At 36.1% G+C, this 20766-nt stretch overlaps 2 protein-coding genes across 3 annotated transcripts in view; both read right to left on the bottom strand.

Moving 5' to 3' along the window:
• The window catches only part of LOC139970855 (pleckstrin homology domain-containing family H member 1-like), a 37597-nt gene extending 25336 nt beyond the window's left edge, over positions 1-12261 (bottom strand). The window contains exons 1-7 of the mRNA XM_071976896.1: positions 11605-12261; positions 10027-10089; positions 9425-9589; positions 7144-7227; positions 6766-6847; positions 4178-5493; positions 2975-3053 (exon numbers count right to left, since the gene is read on the bottom strand). Of these exons, the coding sequence (XP_071832997.1) occupies positions 2975-3053; positions 4178-5493; positions 6766-6847; positions 7144-7227; positions 9425-9589; positions 10027-10089; positions 11605-11904 (2089 nt within the window). The 5' untranslated portion in view covers positions 11905-12261. The remainder of the gene's footprint in view (positions 1-2974; positions 3054-4177; positions 5494-6765; positions 6848-7143; positions 7228-9424; positions 9590-10026; positions 10090-11604) is intronic.
• A 2907-nt stretch (positions 12262-15168) lies between these two features.
• On the bottom strand, positions 15169-20745 carry LOC139970863 (apoptosis regulatory protein Siva-like). 2 transcript variants are annotated; one of them, XM_071976909.1, is made up of 5 exons: positions 20557-20745; positions 19810-19982; positions 19076-19294; positions 17961-18123; positions 15169-15487 (listed from the first exon to the last, which is right to left on the bottom strand). In XM_071976909.1, the coding sequence occupies exons 2-5, from the start codon at positions 19922-19924 to the stop codon at positions 15433-15435; spliced, it is 552 nt and encodes a 183-aa protein (XP_071833010.1). In that variant the 5' UTR covers positions 19925-19982; positions 20557-20745; the 3' UTR covers positions 15169-15432. The 2 variants fall into 2 exon arrangements, with proteins under 2 accessions (XP_071833010.1, XP_071833011.1); XM_071976910.1 differs by having other exon boundaries at positions 20564-20745.
• Between the last annotated feature and the right edge of the window lie 21 nt (positions 20746-20766).

The raw sequence follows: 20766 nt of genomic DNA, 5'->3' as shown, positions 1-20766 counted from the left end.
TTTGATTTGACAATTAATGTCAGTTTTAGATCTAATTGCAAATGTTCAATCATTTGTTAATACTTTTCAAAGAAGATTCTGTCATTCTGGCAATTTCTTATGCTCTTAACTTCATTTCATTCATTGTTCCATGTTGCATTTTATGATATCGTCAATTTTGCATGTAATTTTTTCGTTCATTGTCGTCTTATTGTTTATGTTTGTGTTCTATATTATTTTATTTTATTATCATTATATTATTTTTATTCTACTTGTAGCTTTAATTTTTCAGGGCCTTGTGAGAGATAATCTTTAGGCTAACCGAGTATAACCTTTGTTAAATAAAATAATTAATAAATCAAGTATGGATATGTTAGTATAAACCAGAACTCTATATGTCAGAAAGCATACCAGAAGTGTCTTGTCTCCCTATAGTGTGAATAACCTCTGAACGGTTGCTTTGCTGTAGCGTTCAGTATTTAATAACCGTCTGTGCAATAGGGTTTAATATAAAACCAAAGAGTGCAACCACTTTGACTGTTTGCCTGCATCCCAGAAAGTAGAAATGAAGAGTATAGTACATGTACCCTGACAGAAGTTAATTGTGATCACCACGTGTAAACCAGGGAATAATTCAGTATTCAAACCTTATGTAGTAGCTTAAGAGGTTCTGAATTTTGTCTCGTGTAAAAGCAATATGGCATGTGTGTACAACAACTGCTACAGTATGCATCTTTGCACTTGTATGTACAGTACAGTATATACAGTACAGAGAGCAACTGGACCATTTTGAATAGCAAGTGCTATGAAATGTGATACCAACTGAATTATTTCCTGGTACTTAACATATCGTGTTATTGACTTGATGTCATCTACTTAAAAGAATTAAGCCCCCTGATATAAGTTGGTTAAAAACTAAGAAATTAATTTGCAAATTAGTGTGGTGAATTTGGAAACTGATCTTGATAGTGAGAACTCAAAAAAAAAAGCATTTTGTCTAATTGGAACGGATGAAATCACTACAATATATTGATATATAAAGAACCAGAAGAAAAAGCAAGAAAAGGAACTTCAGTCTAAAACGACTGAAAATATTAGATGTAAGAAATCCACAGCACCTTACACAGTACTTACATCATCAACATAGCATAATAACTACATAGATCTCTACCTGTAAGAAACCATATCAACAATCAGTTATACCCCTAAGAAAGTTAGACCAATCATGAAATCGATCATTATAACTGAAATAGAAGACATGTGGTATTAAGTTTAACAGCTGTATATATATATATATATATATATATATATATATATATATATATATATTTATATATATATACCACATGTCTTCTATATATAGGTTAAACTTTGTGCAAAGGACCAAGCATCATCCTTTTGATAGGAACTTCATTTTTAAAGCCAAGTGATTTAATCTAATTAACATTGGCAGACTTGGACGAATCAAATTTTAACACCAGCATTAGAAGGAACTCCTGGTAATGGGTGTCACAGTCCCTATTATTTTACCGTGCAAACCTTTTCAGCTACGGTAATCGAGTACGACAGGTTTATATGTACAAGAGTTTATTCATGTTCAATACAAATAAATTATCTTCTCACATATCTAGAAGAAAACAAAATTCAATGCAGGGTACTCTTTGTTTTTGTTCTAAACCGCCATACCATAAACTTCACGTAACGATGGGTAAAGTTGTCGATCGAACTGTCTTAACTGGTGACCATGAGGAGAAAGACAAACATATCACTGACAATGAACCTACAAGCATCTCTTGATAAATATTTCTGCATGGTTAATGATGGACGAGTCGGCCAACAGTAAAGCATATTTAACTATGATGCTTTTAACACACTGAAAACCTGCATAGATGCTTCAATAGGTTCTTTGGAGGACAATTAGAGAATTACTTTAAACTGACCAAATGTTGTGAATACATTATTTCAAAACCATACCTGAGTTTTATAGTTACGAGGATTACAGACTAACTGTACCTGTCCCCTCACAACAGTCTACCAGGTCACTCTAGACAAGGTAGAGTGAGTGTCCAGATGGTGTGAGGAGACAGGTAAGTGAGGAGTGAAGAAAATTTGAAACTATCTGACTCAGAATATTGTACATTATCGTTTAATGTCAGGTTAGGTTTGAATGTGACATGTGATAATGCTGACAAACATTAACTGACCACAAAGTAATCAGAACATTGTTTATAGTCATACTTGAACACAATTGATAAAAATTACCAAAAATTATAAAATTCCAGGTCACTCTCACATGTTGTGAGGAGAAAGGTAAGTAAAGATGGACATAAATACTGTAAGACACTTCTCAAGGATGCATGTCTTAAGCTAGATATAATCAGAAATAATAATTGTCTAAAATAGGATTTATCAAATATTTGCTGAAAATCGAAAGGATCGCATTCAACAGGCTGATCCGAAGTTTTGGAAGAACTTAGTCTGTTTTGATGCCCTGCTGCTTTAATCTTGTTGTACAGCTAAAATAATCTTTGACAAGTTGCAATCGTTCAAAACAGCTTGACATATTATCGATACAATCAGTTCAAGTAAAGCATGAAGATATTAAGCCCACTATTAGTAACCGACGACACACGATACTTCTTGCCTTGTACTAAACATGTACTTTACAATGCTACTGTTACAATACTTACTAATTGACTATATGCTGACTACAAGTCCATGAAAAGTGAGCTACCGACATATCTTGAACAAAAACTTGACATATTTTTGTAAACTACATAGAAAACTATATAAAAGTTTATAAAAAAAAAAAATAACCAAAACAAAACAGTACCAACAACAACAATGGAAGATCAAGTGGAAGTCAATTAGCATCCAAATTATTGTTTCAATGTGAAAGTTTAACCAATGATCATCATTATGTATGCAGTACAGTATGTACAGATTAAAATTAATGTCATTACAGTCATTAGTGAGAAAAAATATTTTCACTTACTTCTGGTAACAGTCATTAGGTTTTCAAGACTGGAAGACATTCTTATGCCATTTTCTGCCACATCGTAAATTCTCTTCTCCTGGAAGTAAAGAAATGCCATGCATGCATGCATTAAACTTGTAAACAACATGGTGTGATACAGAATAGCCACACAACGGTGTCATGAAATCTGGACCGAACATGCCTTGCACACTGGCATGTATATTGAGTGGAAGTTTACTACCAGTGGATATCATAAGCTCTCAGATACTGAGATACCAACATTTCTATTAATCCAAAATTTTTCATTAACATTTAATTAATCATATATCAAAGTGACCACAGAATGATCATGTTGCCAACTATGATACCATATGTACAAGAAAAAGTGGGTCTTGTTACATCATAATATATACAAACTTGAGCTATATTACATAATGCCATTTTTTTTTGGGGGGGGGGACAATATACTCTTCCTCTGGCCTCCATCTCTCTCTCTCACTGACCCTCCCTTTAATATTTCCTTCCAAGGTTAGGGGGTCATAAATAACCTTTATTACCAAGCCATCTAGACAAATCAACATAACACTTGCAGAAAGAGAAGGGTGTTTTCTAGCCCCCTAGCACAAAAAAATGATTTACAATCCAAGAATGTTTATGGAGCCAGCAGCTAAAATCACAATGCGGAATACCATGTTGGTGAGTACTGTATGTATTTTACAGTGCTATAAAGGAACTACAACTGCTTACTTGCTAGTTACAACAATATAGACTACCTTTTCAGACAATATCAATGAGACACATTTCTTTGTGATTAGATTGATGTCACATGAAAATGTGCCAATATGTACATGTTACAACCTCCAAATCTATATAGAATAATTCTTGTGTGGCTTGGTGAGATGAGTCAAGACTTATTTATCTCACTTTTAAAGAAATCTGAAGAAACAACACTGGTGGTGTACAGCAAATAGTGAGAATTGAGCATGACGAATGTATATTAGGGATGGACAGAGGAGGGGGAAGAGGGGAAGGGGGAAGGGGAGGTAATGGCAATATGTTACAAGAATGGTTAATGTGAATAATATTTGAAGTCTTCACAGCCAACCACAAAATTGCTTCACATATCTAGGTAAAATTACTTTTCTCAAGTCGCAAATTATCCCTCATGACTATGTACTGCAATTCTTTCCACTCCATGAAAAAGTCGGAGATCATACTCACCACAGTCGATGTCTTGTGTTTAGGCAGGGGCGGTGGGGCGACCTGACGTTTATATGGGTTTGATGTCCTGAAAGATGAGTTTTGGTTGTCCTTTGAAAAGAAGTCATCGGGCGTCTCTTCGGGTGGTTCGTCGTAATCCGCATCCCAGGGGTTCTCATTTGCATCTCGTCCCACATTCGCAACGATGACCTTCTGCTCCTCCTTTTCCGAGGAGCTGTTCGAGGACTGGATGGTCAAACTCTCTGTAGAAGCCAGAGGGAGTCTGTGAGTTTCTTGCGGTTTAGAAACAGACGCAGGCTTCATATCACCGTTACTTGCACTAGGTGTTGTCGTCTTATTAGCTTTGCTGATCTCTGACGAACTGCTCAGCCGGGTGAAGTCTCCGCTAACGTATGAACAGGATGAAGGTTGTCTATCTACGTAACTGTCACCACCGTCAGCTGATGAATATTCATGAGAAGAACACCGAGACTTTACCGCCGTGTCTTCTTCAATTAAATCCGTAGGCTCAGAAGATACTTCTATAACTTGCTCGTCATTTCCGTTATCCCGACACGGTTCTCCGTTGTACTCAGCACTACCGTTCTCTTTGAAGTTTTGAGTGTCTAAAACGTTGGCTGTGGCAGTCACAGAGTCGGCGATTGTATTCAGCAGTGAGGGGACATAGCTATTCGAGTCCATGTTATCGTAGCTGACATTCGTATCTTCTGGAATCGTTGGCTCTATAGCTCGCTTGTAAGGATATTTGGTCTCGATGTTGTCCGTTTCAATGACGTCCAGGGATGCTCCAGGGGTTAACAGCTCTGTCGAGAGGGAATCGCCAAACCAGCTCTCTTCGTCACACGGAAGGACCTCGGGGAGATATTCTCCCGGTATCGTCATCGGACAAACTGCCCCCAGGAGCTCCTTCACATTGTCAGACATGGTGTCGAGTATTGCGTCCGCATTTTCCGAGCTTAGCAGGTGATATGGAATGAAATCACAGACGTCGATGGAAGGATCATCGATGGGCGGTTTGCTCCTGGTTCGAGGCCAGGTATTCCAGTCTAACTGTGCAACGTTAGGGTCGCCCTCCTCCGCTTGCGGGAACATACCGTCTTCTTCCTCCATCAGATCAGGAATTTGGCAAGGTACGCTCATTCGCCGATCGTCGGGTTGATTGCATTTCGCATCGCTGGTGTCGCAGGAGTTGACCTTGGGTGGCTCTGGTGCCGGCGATTCTAACATAGGGAAGGACGATGAGCTGTTCCTGATGGGTAGCGACCACTCCCACTTGCCATCGCTGTTAAGTATGACAGGGCACGGAATACTGTGGGCTGAATAGAACAAACAACCATTCAAAATACAACCATATGTTAGGGTTAAGAGGAAATCACATGTTATGACTTGTCTAATAAAACTGAAACAAAAATGCAAGTAACAAAACAGGGAGTGTATTATCCAATTCCTAGAGAAAAAATATTTGAAATGATATTAATTCCACAGGTATTCCCGCTTCACATTTCGGGCACAGAATTTATAATTTGCTGAGCACTTTCTCTTTGTCCCTCCCCACCCCCACCCCCAGCAAGCAACCAAATAGTAGCGTACCAATAATCTCTAACCAAGAACTCCAGTATTAATGATATGAGTGAATAATAAAATCAATCTGGTACAGTAACTCCCAAATAAAGATCAGATTTTAACATTTTAAGAATCTGAACTAATATTAAGTACCATCCTCTTTTCCTCCCTTCGTCTTCACTTTCCCCCCAATCCCCCTCCCTTCATCAACTTTGGTTTATGTTACTACCAATCTATAAATTAAAAGAATGCAAAAGAATAATTCATCACCTTGACTGGAGTCCAGTGGATCAATGCCTCATTAACTACCACATACAACCATCCTTTACCTCCCTTATTCTTCATAATCCCCCCCTCCCATCCCCAGCCTTCATCAACTTTGGTTTATGTTCAGTACTACCAAATAACCAAATTAAAGTAACATACCACTTAACAAGATATAATTCATCTTGACTTGAGACAGACTGGTGGATCAACGCCTCATGAACTACCACATACCACCATCCTCTTTCCCTCTCTTCACCCTCCCCCCCCCCAATCCCCCTCCCTTTATCAACTTTGGTTTATGTTACTACCAACTAACCAAATTAAAGTAACATACCACTACACATTGCAAAAGTATAATTCATCATCTTGAGTTGAGACTGGTGGATCAATGCCTCATTAACTACTCACATACCACCGTATATGAACTGTTCAACTTGAAAGAAAAACAATTAAGCATCCCACTATATATACGCACAAGAAATGACATGTTACAGTCAACCTACAGTAGTGTGTCTGAGACAATGACCACATTCCAATGTCTTGTGTTGTTTATCTATCTGCAACAAGCATCATATGATATAACCATATATGGGTTCAATCTGTCTGACTTGTAATGTTTCTATCTTCGAACCGAGTGTATTCCCAAACTTGAACTGCTTTATACAATTTGAATATATCTTAATGTACACAGGGTACAGCGTAAATGTGACATCTGTATGGTACATATCTCACACAGTGAAGTAACAGCTCTGACAAACCTTCTAATATCTTGTGCAGGACTGATATCATTTTGACTGCCTCTTGGTTCTCCTCCTTATAGCCACTTAGTTCCTTTTCCAACTGAAAATGAACCCAACAAAATAAATCGATTTCAACATTATGCTTATATCAAATACCAATACACTAGATAGTGAGATATATATACTCAGATAAAGTATAAAGTAGGATGCAAATAAAATATCACATTAAGTGTCTGTTGGACTAAAAAGACAAAAGCTTGCGAGATATGAAAAACATTTATAAGTACGGCAAGTTGCTTAAATGGGCATAACAAATTACTTTCACTGATGCTGTCTTTATCCACAACAACAATAAAATTGTTGCTTATAAAGAAGATAGTTCATTACATTAATCACCTCTGATATTGTTTCTGACACCAAGGATTTAACCTCCTCCACTTTAAATTCCACCGCTGCTTTGCTTTCCTGGTGAATAGTTTCCTGGAAAAATGTCAAAGTACACAAAAACAATTTTTTTTTCTTTTTCATATGACATTTTGCATTGCAATAGTATGAAATACAAGTACTGTAGTGAAAAGTTGGCTTTGGGGTATTTTTTTCTGTATAGTTAGGGTTGAATAGATTTTGCTACCCAGTGTTGTATATAGTTTAAAGTTTTGCTAAATTAATAAATGTGCATTTATAGAGCCGTACAAACCAGCACGTTTCAATTAGTAAACCAATGTAATCAGAAATTGATTTAAATCAAATCTGGGTTGCTTAAATCTACTGTACTATTGTACACAGTTTGACCAGTAACCATGTGAATGGTAACCCTGGACCTTTGGTAAACTTTTCAAATATTTCTAAATATAATTCAATATTTAGTTTATATTGTCACTACTTAATATTAACAACTGAGCTGAATCACAGGCAGACTGACTGACTCAAGAATAACAAAACTAATCAGATTTGATATACTGCTTTATTGTTTGTTTCTAGATTCATAACGCTTAACGACGGTCAATGAAAACTATTGACAGAGTTACAGACAATACTGTACAGTACCTATCGTGCTACAGTACAAACACTACTGCGCTGTAGAAAGACATTATCATACATGTACAGGTACAGTATGCACTACAGGTACTGTTCCATTTCCAAATCCAAAACCTGCAAACTGTTGCATAAAATGTGATAATGTGGTTCAAGTTGTATCTAAGAGGTTTGGTACATTTGCAGATCTACAAAAATGTATGCCTAGTTTCAATATATGGATTTTTGGTGTGTAATCTATTACTATGGGAACACTGTCAGCTAATGCACCTCATTATTTATTTTGCCCTTTGAGCATCAAGTACGTACATGGAACTCCAGGTTATTGCAAATTCAACCATAATGGAGCTTTAATATGCACAAGCAAGTCAGTGCATGTGACTCAATACAACGTCACGTACTGTACTGTATGTTAATTTATCTTGTGAGTTGTGACCATCCCTTTCACAGCTTCCTACAGTTAACTTTTAAGTTAACTTCATATGTGAACTTCTTTCCAACAGAGATCATGTCGAGGTTACAGCACTATTTGTTCCCACTATCGATTGCAGTAACCGATACCCTCTACCTGTAATATAAACTAGCATTCCCTTGCCAGAAACTTTATGATATGACTGTACCATCTAAATTAGTTTTATAAATACTGTAGGTCTTTATACTGCATACTCCCACAGGAAGCATAACTTGATAAAATCAGTGTTTCCATGGCTAGGCACATATGAAAACTGTCTACACAGGTCTCACCATGCAATGAATAGTACTTTGCAACTACTGCAGTCAACAAAGTTCTATTACAGTGCCAGTTGAATTGCCAAACATATTTCCCATGAGGTGGAAATTATTAATATTATTTTGCCATTTACATATATGACATATTGTCAGCATATTGTTTATGTTGCAAAATGGTATAATTTGTCTTGGGAATCGTTTGAGTTTTTATCACAGTTACACAATGGCATGTTTTATATATACAGTAGATTGAAATTATACATATTACAAAAACACAGAATCACAGCAATGCAGTAACAGATGGGCACAAAAAAGGTTCAATGGAACTTTCCATTACATACAGTATACTGTAGAAATGGTCAGGTCTGTCAATTTCCACATACAGTAGCTTGCAGCTGTCAACATGAAGTTTACTAAGATATCCTGCATTTATGTATTATTCATTATTACTAATATTATTACTAATACAGGCTACAGGAACCACCCACACACATTAGAGGAATCATACTGTACTGTGAAGCTATTCAAACTAATGTACAGTATCACGTTTAATTTTCTAGTTCACTGTAAGTAGCCTGGTTTCAAAGAGTTGTGGATACAAACAGTAGTGCTCACTGGTGGATGGGTTGGGTGAATTTTGCTTTCTTTGATATTATATGTCAGTTCTTGTTCCTTTTTTCGTTTTTTTCTTTTCCTGTTTTTCTTGCTCTTGGAAAGTCAATGCAGAAAAGTCAACATTTCTGTACACTCCATTCCATACTGTATTGTAACAGTCAGTTGTAAAGCAAACAAGATTTAATTTCTCATTCTGTGTGTCTGTACTACAGACAGTAAAACCACAGCTTGGGTAATGAAACTTTGACAAATAAGTAATACATTCATGCATTGCTGCGGCCATATATTGCTTTCTCACCTGTTTGATCAATTCCTCCTGAAGTGCAATAACTTCATCTTCTTTCTCCTTCAGGGCAATTTTAAGACTTTCTACTTCTTTGGAGCTTTCTTCCACTTCCAATTTATGGGAAGAAACTGCTTCATCTTTCTTCAGTTTCTTGATTTCATTGCTCAGTTTATTAACCTGTGGTTAAACAATTAATAATTTATCTAAGCATCACCTCTTACAGACTATACAGATCTACTGTACATGTAAAACTCGTCCAACCTACAACAGATTTATGCACATGTATGTGACTTAAAGAACCATGTCAGTAAATAATACATACACTTTCTACTCTTCCACAAAAGGAGAAAAGATATCACAACCTGATACATAATAAGATATCATATATATGTAAGTTTGGCCTAAAGTTCCTTTTTGATAGAGCTATTAAAGACTGTTATGAACAAACAGTATACAATACAGTAGCTACAAAGCTGACAACTTTTAGCATGTTTGTTGAAGTAAAACTAAGTACATGATGCTATTGAGGTCCTACTGTACTGTACTGTACTGTACTTTACTGTACAGCACAAAATAATTTACAAGATGCATCATTTGAGAGAAAAATTACTAACCTCATCACTGGCTTTAAGAGCTGCAGCTTTTGCATCCTTGTTTTCTTCTCCTAGTTCTTGTAACTTGAAAAGAGGAATAAATAAATTATATTTAACAGCACGTGCTCTACACATGATATGGTCACACAAGTGATCTTGATGTGAGACATAACAACACTATTTGGCTACTTTGAAATATATATTGCATTTTAAATATCAGTTTTACTGTACATCAAGCACTGTTGACTGTTGTCTGGGCACTTTGGGTGGTAGAATGAGAAATCTAGAACATCATTGACCACGAGGGTCCAGTCAAAGAGGGTGTACAGTGCTAAAATGATTACCAGTTCACTCTAGGTACATACAAGAGGGAGAGTGGTGAGGTTGTGAGGAGACAGGTAAGCCAGGAGCACATTTCTAGTATCAAGAAAATATGAAACTAAAATTCAGAAAAGAAAACATCAGACTGCATGAACCAACTTGTACTAACTTCAAACATGTATATTTTGACAGAACTTTTGGCTTCACCTGTCTGTTTGTACCCTGAACATTAAAACACATTATATGGTTCTTGTACTTACTTCTAAAGCTGGATCTTCACAATATCAAATTATAATACACTACTTAAGACATATATTCTGTTTACTTTAATCATGTTTACAAGCCAAAGACAGAACATTCCCATGCATGCAACATGAACGTATGTACAGTTAGTAAGTTGTTCTATGTTATAGTTAGTAACATACATGTCATTATGCTTGCAAACTGTGGTTTACTTTCACCCTTGCTGGATCATTGCTGAAAAGATACATACTTCACATAAATTCACCACCTCTTACTGACCCACTTACTAACTTTTCCTCTTTAATACCTCCCTGTGATAGCCTACAGAACTTAAGTTAAAATTAAGAGTGATATATGCAAAGCAGAGGCTGACCTTGTTGTAAAGCAGAGTTATACATGATAAACGATGTCATTAACAATTTCTAAGACATAAGAGAAACAAGAACAGAAAGGAAAAAACATGACACAGAACATACTTCATTGAGCTACTGTACCTATTTAGAATCTCCCAAGTCTAACAAGGTCTGTGTAACTTTTATATGGTAAAAGAATGAACAATATGTGCACTGTAGGAAAGATGTGTAGGTTTGGTAAATAGAACACCAGCTTTGAGCCAGTAAACTCCCCTTCAAAAACCTTGACCTATGATGTCTCTAAAATCACAATACACACCACACTTTCCTGACCCGGACACTACTAGTGCATACCTAGGCTCGTCATAGGTTTTACGATTCCCAAATGTTCTCACAGAGGGGCCTATAGCTTCATGCATATATTATTTATCTGAGGACCAACTAGGAATCTACCTTTTTTCATCTTTTCCCATACGTGTTCCCTTCGTATTTTCACTACTTAGAGACTTCCCTTAAAAGTTGTCCATGACGGATTTATAACCAAGCTTCACCCAGACAGCAATAGGACACTATGAAAAGTATGAAGTATGATACAGACCTAGCATAGCCTTGGACTACCTTTTTCATCTTGCAAGTAACAGGCAGAAGTAATGAAAGAGTTATCATATGAAAGAATCCTTACCCTTGTAGCCAGAACATGCCGAATTTTTAGAGCTTGCTGTCGGAATGTACGAAGCTGGCCATCAAGAACTTCATAACGCTGTTTCCAGTACGATATGTTTCCCACTTGTTCGTTAGGCGAGTTCGGGCCTAACGTTAGGCCCTCGTCACAAAGGTTACCATTGTGTCCGGAAATATCGTCGTTTTCCTGAATGTGGTAGTCCGGTGAGACAGGTGTTGGAGGCGAAAGCGAGAAATTCGGCGATAAATCCTCTAATCCAAGAGCCTGCAACTCGTTTGTTTCAGATTCCTCTGCTTCCATTGCCTCTTCGTCATAGGACTATGTAGCCTTTGTTGCTTACTCTGTGCAGTGTGTATTGTATGTGCTATATTATTATGCATATAAATGTTGAACTGTACCTGACATAGCTAGACATCCGCAGACAACACACAATGTAAATATATTATGCATTGAGTCATCATTATTCACATGTAAGTCCCAAGTTTTTAAATCAAGACTTTCACTTCCGGTAACAGATGCACATAAGTTCTAAAGGTCTCGTGAAAGAAGGAGAAATGTCATTATTCCCATCTAACGTCTCATCCTATATTATTTAAGATGGATAAATCTAACAGAATCAGCCTTGCTGGACATCAACTGAGTACATTTTAGATCAACGTTTATGACAAGGGATATGTTTTATCCCGCTTTTCTTTTCATAACTTGTGCACAGTTGTGATATTGTTCTCTTCTTCTAGCTGACAGTCACGATATTTTATTCTTCTGTTGTCATTTTCAGCGGAACAGTGACGTACAACACGAACTTTTAAGGTCAATGCACTGTTTGACAGGACCAGAAACTTGAGTTTCATACCTCGGGTTCACGGAACTCTTTGAAAACGTCCAGTTTCCATTGAAATAAAACGACGTTTACATCTTGAATACCAAGTTTTTATTTTTGTGCAAAATGGAGGACTAATAAAGATGTACAATATTGAGGAAGCTTGTTGAATTGATAATTACAAGTTATCATTAATAGTCTCAAATTAAGTTACTACTTTTGAATTCCAACATTGCTCAATTAAGTATTTAAAACATATTTTACATGCGGGTTTTTTTCCCTGACATTGGCGAGTGTTCGATTAGATAATATTTAATGTCTCAGTGAGGAAAAGATGGTTGCACTGTGGCAGTAAAGCCTTGCACCCCTGAAGGTTTGTCTATGAGTGTCTATTAATTTGACCTTGGCGTTTTTGGCAGTACTCATGAATGTCAAATTACTTGTTCTGACATTTTAACAACTTCGTTACTCACTACATAATCTGTAATTCAACATTTTTTTTCTTTTAATGAACAGTATTTTGAAAGTGAGAGATATAATATTATAGCTGACAATTTATATAAAAAGGGAATATTTATACATACTGAAGGCCTGTGGGTAACTTAGAAGCTGCCACATCATGTTACTTTTCTTTGACAAACTAGATAGAATTATATGTTAGTAGCCATATGCAATCACTATCCGGTGCGAACGTATATTCATTAAAATTTCAAATGTTCCCTTTTGTTATTGAAACAGTGCTGGTTTGTTAATGAAGAAAATATGAAAATAAATATAATTAAATAGTAATGAGACATTCAAATAGTGGAATTTGTGGTGCATAAAATGCACATATGGTCCAAAGTTTATCAACAGATAGAAACATGGAAGCATACTACTTACATGACTGAGTTCTATAGTGGAACTGTCTGATTGTAATTATTGAATTTGGAAAAGAGTAAACAAACAAAAACACAGCATTACTGTGCTCTAACCGACAGAGCCAACCCAGTCAATTAGTTAGTATCGATCTATAAAATGTTTTGTCTATTTGGGGGCGCCAGACAGAAACCAAAATTTGGCTTGGAAATTTTAAACAATGGAAAAGAGCATAAAATTTTCGCAAGAACGGGATTTGATTTCAGTGGCCTCAGAAATTATGTTCTCTACCAACTGAGTTATCTAGCCCTTAGTTAGGGCCATCACTTGACGCCCATTTCTTTAGTTTCTCGTTGTTCATTTATTGTACAATTGATTTTGTGACCAAAGTCATATTTTATGCCAGCTTCGTTTCACAACAAAATCAATGAACTACACCAATTTCAATGCAAGTTGCGTAGGAATACTTTCCCAAAAGTTGTTGCTAATATAACATAAGGGGCAGTGGCGGAGCTAGGGGTATTGGTCAAGGGAGGCGAGAATGGTCTGTAGGGGGGCTTTCGACACTATCTAAGCGGAGCGCCACCACAGGTTGGCGCGGAGGGTACAGAAATTTTTTGAGTAAAGATACTCCCTAGATCGCCGGAAATTACCCTTTCCGAGCCTTGCTAATTTGCAGATAATGTGACAAATGTCATTTGGTAGAAGAGAGCACAATAAAAAGTCAATAATCGCGAATAAGTAAAAAGTGGTTAAAAAGCTGAAAAGGGCGCCAGCAGTCCATCAGGAGGGGGGGGGGGGGTATGGACGCTCCGCCACTGCTAAGAGGACTGCCTTTGACAGAGTTATTTCAATTTAGCATTATCAATAAGGCCAGAACTAAGGATCTGACATAAAAAATTAGGGTTAAAGGGAACATTCCAGATATTTAGAATATTCTGAAGATAAAGTTATACTGGAAAGTGATCTGGTGACCCAAAAGTTTGCCATTGCATTGAGCTATACTCAGTTCTCCAAACAAAAAATCTACCTTAATTATTTCTTTCAGTGAAGACTTTAGACACAAGCGTAATTTTGATGTTGTGGAACAATGATTCGCAAACTATTCGGCGAGGGGGGAGGGGGGGAAGGTGCAGGGGAACCGAAAAGTGGGCTGAGAAATATTTTCGGTTCGATCGTGCTGGGATTTTGCTAGATGTCTAATTTTTGGAGCTTGCCGACGTCGATAATGCACGCTAGCTTTCATGCATTCTGAGCATGCAAGCTGATGGGCACAGGGAGAGGGGGGCATGGGGACTCTGGTAGATGGTGACTCAATCCCGTCACCATATTTGCTCGAAGCTGCCAATATAGTGAGCACAGGATACCTTGGAGGTGGGGGAGGGGAAGGGGAAGACTGTAATTTACTGAGCAGCCAATGGAGTGATAATGTCAAGTGCTATGACAGCATACTTAGAACTTTATTCTGTATCAACTTTAGGACAATTCACTTTCATTTAGTAGGAATGTTATTTATTTCAAATGACAAGTAGCATACGTAATATTTGGTATAACCATTGTAAGTAGATGGTACAACGTACCACTTTCCGATGCCATTTACTTCATTATGGCCTGAGGAAGGGCACGGTCAGGTCTGTACATCATCATTTTTCAAGGAGGGGAGAAGGAGGTGTAGATCGATTTGGAAACCAACTTAGCCAATTTGGTACCAAACTGGCATAAATTTGGAACCAAAAAATAACCCCCATGCCCTCTGTATGCATTGGGGTGAGGGGGCAACGAGGGGGTGCACTTAATTCTCAAAGAAATGCATTTTTTAATTCAACATGTTACTTTAGGAAAGTTTGTTTTGCAATGAAACAAAAATAAAACTAATTCAAAGAGTGGAACTTTCTCTGCAACTTTTTACTTTTAATTCTTCAAAAACAAAAACAAAAAAGAGTATGTACAATGCAAAGAAGGTTTTGCCATTACAAAATGGGTCATAATTAATTGTCTTTGTTATTTTACAAACTTTACATCTCTATTCCACGACGGCATTGGCATCAAGACTCAAAAATATGTTCACTTGGTTGCAAAAGGCAAAAAGTAACAGTCTTGACATAAACTCTCTACATCTTTCAAAGAGATTTTCAATGTAATCCGCCCTGTCAATGGTCCGTGGGGCAGCTCAGACAGAAACATCTCTCAAAGCTTTCGTCGTAGCTGTAAAATAAAAAGAGAAAAATATGAGTTGAGGAAACCAAATTAAAATATCAGGAATTCATAAGTTGGAATCTACTCATGGCTATACTACTCTATGTGAAGATTGTGGATCAAACAACCTCTCAACTTCACTTTTGGTGAGATTTCAATGAAGGAGGCAACTGTATAACATTCATTCCTACTCCTGTGTTATAAAATGAGTGGAAAGGATCCTGCTGTAATGAGCACCATCTAACTCAACCATATACCGTAATGAACCACAGTACAGTAGCTTACAGTTTAGTACATAAATATGTATTATGTTTCAACCTTTAACAGAATAAAATTCTTCAACATTGTTTGGAAAGTTGTGAACTATAGCACCATCTCTGTATCTCAGCCCCCTCCCCACCCATTTTACAAAAAAATTCTCAAAGGGTGGAGGGGAGACACCTCACCTGGACTATAATCATATCCTGACCCCTGGTACAGAAATGGTGGTTTCTACCCTTTGATGAACAATTATCATTATCAGAGAAAATTATCAGAGACATGCTATGTATATGTACTGTAATATGTGTATGTACTGTAATATTGTATATGTATATATATGTATATGTACTGTATATATATGTATATATGTATATGTACTGTATATATGTATATGTATATGTACTGTATATATGTATATGTATATGTATATGTACTGTATATATGTATATGTACTGTAATATTGAACTGTTATCTATGTTGATATATGTTACTTTCTATCCAGCTGCTGTATTCAAAGATACAAATATTTTCAGATATCATTTTCTTGCTACAAAATGACTGACTCTACAGGTGTCATTACTCAAAAGGGATTTGTCTGGACTGAGACAGCTGATTTTGTGACAAAGTTTAACGGGAAAAAAACTATCACCACAAGAAATGATATGGGCACTCTGACAGTGACACAAGAAACCTAACAAATTTTGCATGTGGTAAACTATGAAGACAACTCTAATACACTGAGCCAAAAATATTAAAAATTGTAAAGAAACTCCCAGGATCATTTCTTCACAAAATCCCTGGACCAAAGTATCAACCAATAGGAGCAAACCATTTGTATATATGCATTTTTCAAATTTATAACATGACTGCATCTATCTAACACACAATTTCCTTACCCCCAAATCAATGTCTATCTGAATTAAAAAACAAAAAAACAATAAGATGACGAATAGAAAGAGTAATTAAATATCTATTTCTAGTGGAGATGCTTTTGCCAAGATTGAGATGAAAGACAATAGTATTTATTCTTGAAATATGTTTCCTTGGCAACACTCACAATAACTAGTTTCTTTATCTACATTGAATTAGCTTCCTGTATTTAGTTAACATATTTCCCCCTCGTTTCCTGATGATGACCTCAATGAATTTGTCATATCTACACTTAATGCCAAGTTAGCAGTAATTAATTAACAAACTCACTGTGGTCCAGATTTAAGTAAATGCAATGTAACAAACAACTTCAATTGTGCTATTTGTAAATTCCCTGACACTGTGTGACTTTTGAATTGACCAATGAAATTTGACTTTCTCTTTGATGGATTACACTGTTAGTCATTTTCATTCCCATAATTTAGTATTTATGATTATCTTGAGATGTCATAGCTGTCTTACATTTGTCATTAAATTGATAAAAAAAATACATTCATACTGAAGTTTCCATACTCCTAGCAGCTGTTTTGGTGGCTCATAACTCTATTTTATATCATATTATCAAGATTTGTGAAGGATTTCTTGCATTCATTTCTATCCAATAAAGTTATGCAGCATTCCCTGAATGTTCTTGTTAAAATTTTTGATACAGATAAAGATATTGCCATGCTACCTATTTGTTTACCCATAGTTTTAACATTTTTACAGCAGCATTGTGGGTTTATTTGGGTTGATTTTTAACACTATTGAACACTAAACACCAATAAAAAATTGTAGTTAAATAGCTTGACATGTCAAATTTCATTTGAAATAATTCGGTGAAAATGTATTTTTGATCTCCTACTGTTGCTTGTTATTTATACTAACATGATAAGAATCTGGCCAACAAAATGTAAGAAATCAAATTAAATTCTTTAACTAGTTGCTCATTAATATACACTGGGTCCAATAAAAATTGGAGAGGGTCATATTTTGACCAATTAAAAACTAATTGTTTAATTATATTCAGTACTGTAGGTTTGATAAAACTGTTGACCAAAAAAAAGGAAGAAAAAAAATAGGAGAGGGTCTTATTTTGACCAATTACAAGCTTATTTTTAGTAACATTCAGTATGGTAGGTTTGATAAAACTGTTGACCAAATAAAAATATGAGAGGGTCTTATTTTGACCAATTACAAGCTAATTTGTAGTAATCTTCAGTACTGTAGGTTTGATAAAACTGTTGACCAAAATGTTTTTTTTACATATGAGTCAAATGTTGGGAAAAAATATATTAACCGGTTAACTTACTTGATAACAGAACACAATGAACAGAATACACCTTGGCAGGATAGACACTCTCTGCAGCATTGTGAGCATATCTGTTGATCGCAGAAGGAGCAGGCACCATAGGCTGAAGCACTATTGAATTTACAGGAAGAACATCTCGCTGGTGGAGGAGGTCTGGGCTGACCTACGATAACGAGAGAATCATCTTTATTACACAAATGGATGATCATAGCAGATTCTAATTCTGTAACTCCGGTATATGTGTGTTATTTCTGTCACAAGACGATATCAGGGATCAGTAATAACTTTTTGCTCCCCACATCATTTGTCAAAGTAGCGAAAACCTTTTAATATCATGAAAGTTGAATGGACAGGGTTATTTCCAAGACCAGAGACAGGCGGAGAATTTTCACAGTCAAAAATTGTAATGCTTTTTTTTCTTCTGTGTGATTAAGCAATTAAAACTTTGATTAAATTATAATGCAAGCATTTTGCAAAATACATAATGCACACTACAGTCAAATAGTAGGTGAACTCTTTGGACTGTTTGAAGAATAGTATTGTTCAAAATGTACTCCAGGAGTAAAACATGAAATATTTTCATGTTTTTTCCAGTGAACATTGACATTGCTAAAGACTGAAACAAAAAATTGCAAGTGAATAAAAAAAAAGGATCATTTGTACTGTTTTTTTGAAAGATATCCTTAGTAACTAGAAAAGTTACAAGTAACTTAAGTCAAACATTTCCCTGAAAACATGCCAAGATTTTCACCATCCTTCAGTCGTAATCTGCTCATGCCATATAGCAAGGTGTGTAGTATAGCAACAATAAAGTACTGATATAAAGAATAAAGAGGTAGGCTAAAGAACAAAAAGAGGAAGTACCACATAATGTTCCAACCAAAAAAAAGTACACATAACAAATGTAACCTGGGTTTGTTGATAGGATGTAGAGATGAAACATTAACACATTCCCTTTAAGTCAAAAGTTGAGGGCAAATACACATCACCTTTAATACCTTTGAACAAGAACGTTCAGATCTCATTAAGCATTAAACAGATAAAAATTGTTACAGTAATGCACACGTCTCCACTTTAAAGGGTTCTGTATCAACCAGAGGTGAAGTTGTAGTTACCTGAACTGCCTGGTAAGGATATATTTGGATGTTGCGTACTGAGATTGCCGTGGTGATCGAGCGTGTATTGCGACTGTGCCCAATCTGGTAGGTCAGCAGCTTGCACTGGTGAATTGTTGGGCTTGATAGGAGATGGTGCTGTGTCTCTTGTAGAGGAGGAATGAGTTGCTGGGTTTATCATATGCCTCTGTCCTTCAAACAACATAGCCATTGTTCTCTCTGAAGTAAGAGATTTGGTTGTTAATTGTTAATGCACATGAACAAGAAATCATGGAAAAGGGAAACTAATTTTAACATGTATATGAACTTAAGTCATACAGACTGCATCAGATCAAATTGAGCCTAGTGCAAGGGATGTGATAGGTACTCCCTAGAAAACTTGTGAAATCATGTGCTAACATTAAATAGATTCATAAAGCAACTTATTAATCTACAGGTGTTGATAAGTGAACAAAGACAAATAAACAATGGGAGATACCGCTACTGCAAAAAAAATCATATGCATCACATAACTAAAACAATTTTTTAGTTTGAATATATATCCATTGCTCAAGTTGAGATTAGAAAGCATCTCCAAGGGATAGTGATCAAAGATAGTTGTATTTATATTATTACTGTAGTACTAGTTAATGTAGACTTGCAATTAGGTTGGAAAAATTGACTGATTTACATAATAGACTTGGAATATATGCCATGTACACAAAACACTGAAGCTATGATAAGCATGTTCTTACCATAAACTGTCTTCATTCTTTGACGGAAATCCACACCCATGTTCACTTCTTTCTCTCCAACATGTGTTTTCAACTGACAAAAGTTGTTATCGAATGGGTTTTGTCTTTTTGTCATGTTTCTTACTTCTGTTGTTACCCACAGGAACTAAAAAGATCTAATGGTCAACTTTAACCTGAAAGATAAAATATACATACATACGTTAACATTAGCAAATGATTATATTTACATAACACTGAGTCTATTGGGTAGTTTATTCAGTCCACAGTTCTGGTTGGCCCACCTTTCTGTTAATCAAAGATTACCTCATATTGTCATAACACAGGAAACTACTGTCAAATCTGGGAAGTCTGCCTTTAAATTTTTTGACAATAATGTCAAATATGTCTTTAATATTACATCTAGTTCTATTTTCAAGCCATAGTATGAAAAGTTTCAAAAAGAACAATGGAAACTGTGTTTGAATTTTGACAATAGCAGTTTGCTTGACAATTAACTACATTGCATAGATATTATAAAGCTATCAGGCAACAGCATAGTATAAATAATGAATCAAGATTACCTTCTTTTCAATTATGAGTTATCTTATCTATGCTTATCGGCCTGAACCCTCTGACAAAGAAAAAATGTTAAGGCTAGGGTACAACTTCCTAAACTTGGGCTAAGTTATCTTACCCGTAGTACCCCTAGGCTAACCACAGTTACTGAACAGTTAATGTGAATCTAGCATAGGCCTAGTCTAGGTTTACCTCTCACTTTTGGAGTCAGGCGAAGGATTCTCTTTGAAGTGAATACTTTTCAGTTTTATCCGTGCAGGACAGTCCTGAAGCAGCTTCTAAATCCGGAACTCTGCTACACAGTAGTATTAGAGTGAGAAGCAACTTGCACTTCTGCAGAATCTTAAAGAATGTTAGGCAAATGAGATAGCCCTACGACATATCATGTTAGCAAAAGCTAGC

The sequence above is a fragment of the Apostichopus japonicus genome, chromosome 8 (genome assembly GCF_037975245.1).
Source record: "Apostichopus japonicus isolate 1M-3 chromosome 8, ASM3797524v1, whole genome shotgun sequence".
Classification (NCBI taxonomy): Eukaryota; Metazoa; Echinodermata; class Holothuroidea; order Aspidochirotida; family Stichopodidae; genus Apostichopus; species Apostichopus japonicus.
This window is presented reverse-complemented; position numbering and strand designations above follow the sequence as displayed.

Coding starts and splice junctions, on each gene's coding strand:
- LOC139970863 (XM_071976909.1), bottom strand. CDS start 19,924: ATGACAAAAAGACAAAACCCATTCGATAACAACTTTTGTCAGTTGAAA. Junction 19,295..19,809: donor AAGAATGAAGACAGTTTATG/GTAAGAACATGC, acceptor CTCTTACTTCAG/AGAGAACAATGGCTATGTTG. Junction 15,488..17,960: donor TCATTGTGTTCTGTTATCAA/GTAAGTTAACCG, acceptor TTTATTTTACAG/CTACGACGAAAGCTTTGAGA.